Raw genomic sequence first — 10,768 nt, forward strand, 5'->3', positions numbered from 1 at the left:
GGTCCATAAATATTTGGACAGAGACAACTTTTTTCTAATTTTGGTTCTGTACATCACCACAATGAATTTTAAACGAAACAACTCAGATGCAGTTGAAGTGCAGACTTTCAGCTTTAATTCAGTGGGGTGAACAAAACGATTGCATAAAAATGTGAGGCAACTAAAGCATTTTTTTAACACAATCCCTTCATTTCAGGGGCTCAAAAGTAATTGGACAAATTAAATAACTGGAAATAAAATGATCATTTCTAATACTTGGTTGAAAACCCTTTGCTGGCAATGACAGCCTGAAGTCTTGAACTCATGGACATCACCAGATGCTGGGTTTCCTTCTTTTTAATGCTCTGCCAAGCCTTTACTGCAGCGGCTTTCAGTTGCTGTTTGTTTGTGGGCCTTTCTGTCTGAAGTTTAGTCTTCAACAAGTGAAATGTATGCTCAATTGGGTTAAGATCAGGTGACTGACTTGGCCATTCAAAAATGTTCCACTTCTTTGCTTTAATAAACTCCTGGGTTGCTTTGGCTGTACGTTTTGGGTCATTGTCCATCTGTATCATGAAACGCCTCCCAATCAATTTGACTGCATTTAGCTGGATTTGAGCAGACAGTATGTCTCTGAACACCTCAGAATTCATTCGGCTGCTTCTGTCCTGTGTCACATCATCAATAAACACTAGTGTCCCAGTGTCACTGGCAGCCATGCATGCCCAAGCCATCACACTGCCTCCACTGTGTTTTACAGATGATGTGGTATGCTTTGGATAATGAGCTGTTCCACGTCTTCTCCATACTTTTTTCTTGCCATCATTCTGGTAGAGGTTGACCTTGGTTTCATCTGTCCAAAGAATATTTTTCCAGAACTGTGCTGGCTTTTTTAGATGTTCTTTAACAAAGTCCAATCTAGCTTTTCTATTCTTGAGGCTTATGAGTGGCTTTCACCTTGCAGTGCACCCTCTGTATTTAACTTTCATGCAGTCTTCTCTTTATGGTAGACTTGGATATCGATACACCTACCCCCCTGGAGAGTGTTGTTCACTTGGTTGGCTGTTGTGAAGGGGTTTCTCTTCACCATGGAAATGATTCTGCGATCATCCACCACTGTTGTCTTCTGTGGACGTCCAGGGGCCTCATGTATAACGCCGTGCGTAGAACTCGCACTATAACATGGCGTAAGCACAAAAGTGGGAATGTGCATACACACAGAAAAATCCAAATGCAGGAATCTGTACGTACGCAAACTTTCACGTTCTTCCGCTACATAACTCCCGATCAGCGTGAAAAGTAACGCACATGAACGCGCCTTCTGTCCCACCCCAACTCCTCCCAGAATTACGCCTCTTTGAATATGCAAATCAATATAAATAGCCCTTAAGATCAACCTTCCGTGAAAAGACAATGGGAAAAGCACAGAGGAAAACAGAAGAATTTCAGCGAATACCAAGTGGAGGCAAGGAAAAATGTACTATTTGTTGGTTTAAACAGTGGTATAAACAAGAAAAGGAAATTGATCAAGTGACAGAGAGTGTTGGAGAAACTCAAAAGGTGAAGTTCACAAAGTCGCACAGTGCCCGAAATAAAAAAGAAGCTGTCACATATCAAAGTCGCCGTGAAAAGCCGAGTCATAGCCCACTGTGTGAGTTTCATATGAAAGCTTATTTGGGTACAGAGAAAAAAAAAATAGGCACACAGTGGGGAATAAAGCACGAAATGTCAACTTTAATCTCAAAATTTCCACTTTGATCATGTAGTTTATTTTGTCATTAAAGTAGAACATCACAAACTTCATCTTAAAATCATTTAATTTACTAGTTTCTCAAATCCCATCGTAACTAAAGTAGCACGTTAAATGCTTTTTTGTATTTGATCTTCTATGTGCTGTGTGTGTATCACTACGTGCTTACCGGCTTTCTCTTCCTCCGACAGGACACAGAATCCATTGTATTCGTAATATTACAGCTCTCTGAATAATTAAAATACTGAGATGTATACAGTGGAACTTCGGTTTGTGAGCATAATTCGTTCCGGAAACGTGTTCGTAGTCCAAAGCACTTTTATATCAAAGTGAATTTCCCCATAAGAAATAATGGAAACTCAGATGATTTGTTCCACAACCCAAAACTATTCATATAAAAATGATTAATACAAAATATAAAGTAAAAATACATAAAACAAATTAACCTGCACTTTACCTTTGAAAAGAATCATGGCTGGTGTGAGTGAGTTTCTAAACTCTTGTGGGATTGCACCCAATGGGACGACACGCAGAAGAGCATCCCAAAGCAATCGCAGTCTCCCAGCGCTGTAGCAGTTCTCCGTAAAAGCGAATCCGAAAAGATCGCGGACATGCTATAAGCGCCTGACGTCGATGGGTGATACAAGGAACATTATAAATGCGCAGGGCCCTGCCTGACTGCTGTGTCTGTTTCAAGCTGAATAAAGCTGGTGTTGCTAAAGTACTGTGACTCCGCTTTGTGTTTTAGTGTGCAAGACAGGGACTGGCACGTCATAGCACACACGTGCGTGCGAGCACACACACACACACACACACACATAGACACACAAGCGCGCGCACACACACACACACACAGTCACAATGCTAATGCTGTAGTAAACAGTATACGGTCGTACTGATGTTTACTATGAGTGAGGCACGCCGACTCAGATGGAGAATAGGAGACGATTGCCCACAATTCCGCAGTGAGAGAGAGAAGAACCATCAGCTCAGTTGTGATCACATGACGCTCAGCAGACAAAGAGTATACATACTACTCGTACTGCAAGACCTCGCTCGTTTATCAAGTCAAAATTTATTAAAAATTTTTGCTTGTCTTGCAAAACACTCGTAAACCAAGTTACTCGCAAACCGAGGTTCCACTGTACTTGATATAATGTTCATGATGATAGGAGTTAAAGCATGTTATTAAACGGGAACACGGTGGCGCAGTGATTGTGCACGACCTTCGATGAAATAATTTATTGCAGCAGTACTGTCTCTTTCATACGTACTAACCCCCAATTCCTGTCCTTCCTTTCTCCAAATACCCAATCGCCACACAATCAGCTCTGTAATAGACGTTAAGCCTTCTGTAAGCTTAGAAGGCCGATTCTTCAAAACTTTTAAGGAACGTTGAAATATCTTCCTAGTACATGTTTAATTATTCTATCCTTCACGCAAGTTCCAGTGAAGCATACAGTGCGAGGCAGGAAAAATCCGTGAACGGAGTGCCAGATCCTTGCTACCGTAGCGACACCGTGTCCTTTAATTATTAACAAAATAGATTATTTAAATGAAGTTAAAGTTTTATCTGTATAATATAATAAACATATTTTGCTGCATTTCATCTTAAAAATGATATCATCATCATCATATGTATCAACTTCCCTGTAATTTAATCCTGATACTCTGTATATCCAATTCATTATAATAACCATTCATGGTGGCTCTAAAATCTGTACTAACCCCTATTCTCTGTTCTGTTTCCTTTTCCGGTGTCCTTTTGGTGGTGGCTTGCGCCACCACCATCTACTCTAAGTACCATGATGTTCCAAAAATGATGGATGGATTAAAAGCCAGAAGTCTGTGTGACCATCAGCATCAAGTGACTCCGTGAGAACCCTAACTACAAAGAGGACTATTTCATTTATGTTAGGTAGAATGCCCAGAGGGGACTGGGCGGTCTCGTGGCCTGGAACCCCTACAGATTTTATTTTTTTCTCCAGCTTTCTGGAGTTTTTTTTTTTTTTTTTTTTCTGTCCACCCTGGCCATCAGACCTTACTCCTTTTCTATGTTAACTAATGTTGCCTTATTTTAATTTCTTATTTTGTCTTTTATTTTTATTTTCTTCATTATGTAAAGCACTTTGAGCTACTTTTTGTATGAAAATGTGCTATATAAATAAATGTTGTTGGTGTTGTTGTACGCCAGGGTATGAGGTACCGTGGAAATGTGCGTGGCTTTACGCCAAGTTTAGGTTTTATACATCGCGCTTTGAGCGTGGAAACGTTCGAACGCAACATTTCTGTGCATACGCACCGTTTATACATGAGGCCCCAGGTCTTTTTGCGTTGCTGAGTTCACCAGTGCTTGCTTTCTTTCTCAGGATGTACCAAACTGTAGATTTTGCCACTCATAATATTGTAGCAATTTCTCAGATGGTTTTTTTCTGTTTCATAAACAGACCCTTGTCTGGCAAATAACTATTTCATTCATTTCTAGTTTTTTCACGGTCATCTTTTGTCCATTGGACATTACTTTATTTTTTCTCTCTGATTCTTTGGACATTGTCTTTTGAACCGACTTCACTGTTCTGATAGTATTTCTGGACATTATCATACTTATGGCATTTTACAGTCTCCTCGATATTTTAATTACACCAATCAATCTGAAGAGCTTCACAAGATTTGTTGCTCTGTTAGTTCCTATTGCAACACATTATTATATAAAAATACAGAGATTAGTAGCCACTGAAATTTGACTACTTGAAATAGTCCCATATATATTTCTAATCACTGTTTTCTGTTTTTTAGGATTCTGTTTAGCCCTGAGAGGCACTTGAATAATGGCAGGCAACATAGACCCACTTATTCATTCTGTCGAGCCACCACCTGTGCCACCAAAACCAAAGCCGCTACCTCCGCCCAAACCTCATATTAGGGTCAACAGGACAAGAAGAGCCACTGAAGTACTTTCAAAGGTCTCCAAGATTGAACTAGAAGAAAAGAGGATTGTGGAGAATGGCCGAAATGGTGAGAAATGCAGAGAAAATACCTTAATGCGTCATTTTTCTCTACCTGGTCAGTACAGAAAGAGCAGACTTCAGCTTTCTGTGGCTGGCAAGAGCTCTATGTCAGATTCCGCTGCCAATGCCATGGCAGACTCTAATTTGGCTAAAGATGAAAATGTAGACTCTTTGGTAAATGCACTGGTGAGACCGGGCCCAAGTCCATGGAGAGCCACTGAAGTACTTTCAAAGGTCTCCAAGATTGAACTAGAAGAAAAGAGGATTGTGGAGAATGGCCGAAATGGTGAGAAATGCAGAGAAAATACCTTAATGCGTCATTTTTCTCTACCTGGTCAGTACAGAAAGAGCAGACTTCAGCTTTCTGTGGCTGGCAAGAGCTCTATGTCAGATTCCGCTGCCAATGCCATGGCAGACTCTAATTTGGCTAAAGATGAAAATGTAGACTCTTTGGTAAATGCACTGGTGAGACCGGGCCCAAGTCCATGGACACGGTTGATGGAAAAACCAGTGAGCAAGTTCAATGAAGCTTCCCTCAAAGAAGAGAATTCTTCACGTCCTTCCCACATAGAACAGAAAAGTGAGGATTTGGCATTTTTTGCTTTATCTGTGTTGTTACAGTTCTTATAATTTTCTTTAAAAACATTTTTTCTATTTTAGCCATACATATTAAATATTGTGAAAGCAATATTTTAGGAGAATCTCAGTATACACATAACAGTATTTTATAGTTTAAATGTTTGAATTAGTTTTAGTTTGAAACAAATGTGTGTGTATGGATATTTTATGAAAATGTACACAAGTTCTTGCAAAGTGGTATTAAACTAACTTATCTGTTTCTTTGATCAAGTTTGAGTCTCATATGATATGCACAGTAGGTGCAAGCCGTAACAAAGTTCAGCTTTCGTAAGCAAATCTTGACTTCAATAAGACTGATTCATTAGTAGGATACATACTATAAAGAAGAAGAATCTTAACCTGACATGACTGTAATATTTCTTTCCAGCTTTAGCCACTAGGGACTCCAATGAAGGAGGTGACATCTGGAAGTACAGAGACCTTAATTTAAAGGAAAGGGTGGTGGAGGTGAATAGAGAACCAGAGTGCCCACCATGTTGTCCTTGTGTTTGCCACTTCCAGAGGCACAACAGAAGTGACAAGGAGAGACAAGAGGCCAAACTTGAAGAAGAAGCAAACAAGTTTGATTCTCTGTTGGATAATGCCAATATGGAAAACAGAATAACACCCAAGTCACCTTTTAATGAGAAATATCCCAAGGCTCTTGAGAGGCACAGCCATGGAAACAAAAATATTTTATTGGATCTGGAATATTGGCAAATGAAGCAACAATTTGAGGGAGGTACAGATACTCGTTCTGCTGAAGTTAGCCCAAGCCACCTTGGCAGACCATTACCAAAAGAACCAGACTGGCCTCTTACTGCTGCAAATCCAGGTTAATGCATTTTTTTGTTCTATGCAATCTGCATTTTTACTTTGAAATAAACAATATCAGATCAGAACCTCAATACTTGCTTTAGACTGACAGGCATATTTTGTGCAGATGTTTTCAAAATTTTAGCTTTTAAAGAGTTATAAAGAAAGCAGTACATTTTCCCAAAATCTAAAAATGGAGGGACAATAAAGATATTAAATACTTGCTTGTTATACTTTAATGTCACAGTATAACATATATGCATACAACCAATTATCCTCTTTCATACATGAAGCAATGTGCATTGGCAGTTCATGGGCATTTAAATTTAGAAAATGTTGCTCAAATTAAAGACCTTTCTGAAAGATATAGCTTTGGAAAAACTAACAAAAGAAAATCAGTTAAGGAAGGAAATACCATTTTTCACACTTGTTTTTTTTATTCTGGTTTTGTTCTACTGTATGCTCCCCAACTTGACTTGACTTGACTTTGTTCTAGTAACTTGTTGAAAGATAAATTGTGATTTCTGTGTACTGAGTGCATTTAAAGTCCCTGGCATTTAGCCTGGCCACTCATAGTAGAAAGACCTTAAAAAAAATCCTTGCATCCACTAAGCTTTGTGTTTTTGTCCCCCCCCCCCCCCCCCCCCCTTCTGTGGGACCCCAAATTCAACCTACTGAACATGCTAGATGGGAGTGCAAATACAGAAACTTGCAGTATCCTGATGATATATTAATCCTGTTAGTCACAATTGTTTGTTCAAACATTTCCTTGATTCTTCAATCAAAAGTAAAAAATAAAATCTATTGGACTGTCTCCCAATACAGCTAATATCCCATTAGGATATTTACAACTTTTTGCTTTTTTTCTGGTTCATTATGTAATGAAAATATCTAGGGTTATATCTGCAGTAACAGCAACAATTAAAAATGTATTTCAATAGCTTTTTTACAGTATTACGTGGCTCTGACTGATGCATGAGCCATCAAATGCAAAATTTTCAATTCCCTACAAGTCAATTATATGCTCAAAAGTACAATTACAAAAATCAAGAGAACAGTAGAAATAGATAAGCCTTGTAGATCCTAAGATCTTGACTAAAGCTAATGTTTCACTTCACTTGTCAACACCATTTTTGGTAGCCTCGGAAATGCCTGTAAAGCTGTACAGGTAAGTTTCAGAGTGCAGTGGCGACAAGTAACATGGCAGTAAGTCTAACTATATGTTGAAACTTAATTATACTACTACTACTACTACTCCCTGTATAGCGTGAGGTCAGGTCTCATAGCTAAAATAAAACCCTAGGACAGAGATTGTTGTGACATTCAGAACAACAGTAAATAAATGTAAATATACTGTAAGCAAGTAAAAATAATAGGCATAAGTATAATGGTAGATACTCTATATAAATGTGACAAAAGCAGATCTAGTAGACTGTGTTAAAATATTGTTTTGGTATTTTCAATTTCTCTGTTTCAGCTAAAGATATCCCTGATTGCTTGGAAGGGATTTACATGGAAATAGAGGACATGGGTGCAGACGGTGTGGCCTTCGTTCAGTCTGAATTAAATTCTGCACTACCAGCAAAAAGTAAAGGTAGGTGTAACATTTTGCCATTGTAAGACTGTAAATATTTCCATAAAAAATTATGATTGCCGATGACCTTCATAGGGGTTCATGAGCTCTTTCAAGCAACCTTTTCTTTCAGAAAGAACGTTAATAAGCATCAGTTATTTTTCTTTGTTTTTTAGTTTTTGTTGAAGCTGCACGGGAGAAAAAAATCCTTCCTATCCTATGTATACTACATTGCTCAAAAAATTAAGGAACACATAAATCACACATTGGAACTCGATGAACAAAATATTCAAGTGGAAAAAATCTTTACTGAGTAATACTGTGTTTAGTGGAAACCAAAATCGGCAATGAATTGAGGGCTGGAATGTACCTCACAACTACAAATCAAAGTTAAAAATTAAAATCACATGCTGACTCAACATGCGTGAATTTCACCACAGCAACACATAGTGTGACTCAGTATTGTGTATGGCCCCCTATGCCTGTATGCACTCCGGACAATGTTTGTGCTGCTCCTAATGAAATGGCGGATGGTGTCCTATGGGATATCCTCTTAGACCTGGATTAGGGCATCCATGAGCTCCAGGACAGTCTGTGGTGCTACTTGGCGACATCAGATGCACTGATACAGAACATCCCAGACGTTCTCAATTGGATTCAGATCTGGGGAACGTGCGAGCCAGTCAATGGCATCAATTGTTGATGATTTTAATATCTATATTTGTTGTCATTCTAAACCATTGATTTAAAGTCTTTTTTTATTATTATTGGATTCACTGGATTTTATTCAGAATATTAATACTCCAACTCATTCTCTTGATCATAACCTCTTTCTTGTTCTTACACGAGGTACAGTATTACATTTAATAACATTAAGATATGCGATTTTCATATTACTGATCATTTTTCTATAACGATAAATGTGAATATTACTGTTGACGTTGTTGCTACAAGATGTGCCCCACACTACTCTCATTTTAAATTCTTCCATTATTTCTGATTTTTAAAGGTATGTTTACCAGTTTGGATATACAAAGTCAATATGATAGTGTTGACGATTCTGTTTTAGTCTTTAATTCATATTGTAAAACGGTTTTAGACTCAATTTCCCCCCTCATAATGCGCTGCCAAAAGGGAAGACCAGCTCCATTGTTTAATGATACCACGTGTCAGCTGTGGCGTGCCTGTAGGATTGCAGAATGATGATGGAAAAGGACAGGGTGACTGTATCTGTGCAGATTTCTAGGATTTCTCTGTCTAACTTTCAGGAGGCAGTTAAGAAATGTATATATGACTACTTCTCGGATTTGGTAATCCTGTCATTCTAAGAAATCCAGGATCTTATTTAAGGCAATTAATGCAGCTATTCACCCCTGTTCAGGGACGAGTTTAAATAGTACCGCTTAATCATCTGAGCAGTCCGCTCTAGCATCTTACCAACTGGCTATTTACTTCCTGTTGTCAATCAAGATGTTATTTTGGACTCATTTTGATGATGTTACACTTTCACAGTTGAATAGCATTGTTGATAAACTTAGACCTACTTTTTGCCCAGTTAATGTTACTCCACTACGACTTTTATTGGAGGCATTTGACGTCCTAGGCCCAGTATTGTTGGCAAATATAAATGGTTCTTTTAGTAAGGGTGTTGTGACCTCATTTTTTAAACATGCAGTGGTGCAACGTTGTCTTAAAAAGGTTAGATCCTAGCGTATTAGCCAATTTTTGTCTGAATTCTCAATTGCCATTTTTGGCTAAAATATTACAAATAATTATTTATGAACAATTGGTTGATCATCTTAATTCTAATAATTTATATGAAATCTACCAATCTGGCTTTAGGCGTTATCATGGGGTTGAGACTGCCCTCCTGAAAGTGTTTAATGACATCTGTCTTATTACTGATTCAGGAGGGGCAGCAGTCCTTGTCCTTCTAAATTTCTCAGTGTCTTTTGATCTTTTGTGGCTTGAGCATCCAGTGGGACTTAAAAGGGCTGCTCTTGACTAGTTCAGGTCATGTCTATCTTATCTTTTCTTACAGTGACTCCCAATTCCTCTTTTTCATCTTCTGCTCCTTTTAAATGTGGTGTTCCACAGGGATTTTATTTTCTACTAGTCATGTAGCCCGTTACAATAACGGGCGCTAGAACAGTAGTGCATAAGCATTAGTAGGAACAGTCTATATTAAATGGCAAGGGACTTTGACCTCATTCTTTTTGTTGGTCGTATTTTTCTTTCTTTCAGCCTTTCTTTTGTTGATGTTTACTTGCTGAGCTGACCGTTCTTCGTGGGCTGCCGCCGTGTATTGTGTGTCTTTAAATTTCTGTGACAGTAATACTGTCTTGTACGTTCGCTGGCTTGTACGTCCGTAATATACCTTTAATTTTCTCTGGCGGTAATACAGGCGTGCGCGTCGGTAATATGCCTTTAATCTCCTCTGACAGTAATACTGGCTTGTATGTGGCTGTAATATGTGTCACTGCATTGTGTACCTTTAATTTCCTCTCACAGTAATACTGGTTTGTATTTCCGTAAAACGCCTCAACTTACTCTGACAGTAATATCGCGCATTGCACCGTGCCCCGCGCATGCGCACTTCACCAGAAGACACACACACACGGACACCTGGACGCACACAGGGATTTTATTAAAGAGGATATATCTTCATTCTACAGGAGCTATTTTTAGGAAGTTTAATGTTTGCTTTCGTTGCTATGCTGATGACGCTCAGATTTATAGTCCTGTGTGAAATTTTGCAATGAATCGGTTGCATAACTGTCTTGATGAACTGAGATCAGATCATTGAGAGTTTTCAAGATCTCAATCCCCAAATATTGGCCTCTTTACACTGGTTGCCAGTTAGTTTTAAAATTGATTATAAAGTTTTGCTGCTGGTTTTTAAATCATTACATGGATGTGCTCCTGTTTTTCTATCTGAATTATGTGTTTTACACAAGCCATCCAGAAAGATTAGACCTACTGGTCAGTTGTCTCTTGTGGTCCCTCATACTAAGTGTAAAATTA

General features: G+C 38.6%; 1 protein-coding gene across 3 annotated transcripts in view; it reads left to right on the top strand.

The window, feature by feature from the left end:
* The window catches only part of LOC114646568 (uncharacterized), a 116,245-nt gene that overhangs the window by 20,803 nt on the left and 84,674 nt on the right, over positions 1 to 10,768 (top strand). For 2 of the 3 annotated variants that reach the window (XM_051922725.1, XM_028794822.2), the window contains 3 exons: positions 4,526 to 5,317; positions 5,744 to 6,190; positions 7,649 to 7,765. In XM_051922725.1, coding sequence (XP_051778685.1) covers positions 4,558 to 5,317; positions 5,744 to 6,190; positions 7,649 to 7,765 — 1,324 coding nt within the window. In that variant the 5' untranslated portion in view covers positions 4,526 to 4,557. The remainder of the gene's footprint in view (positions 1 to 4,525; positions 5,318 to 5,743; positions 6,191 to 7,648; positions 7,766 to 10,768) is intronic. The other variant, XM_051922726.1, reaches the window with a different exon arrangement.

This window comes from Erpetoichthys calabaricus, chromosome 2 (assembly GCF_900747795.2).
Source record: "Erpetoichthys calabaricus chromosome 2, fErpCal1.3, whole genome shotgun sequence".
NCBI lineage: Eukaryota > Metazoa > Chordata > Cladistia > Polypteriformes > Polypteridae > Erpetoichthys > Erpetoichthys calabaricus.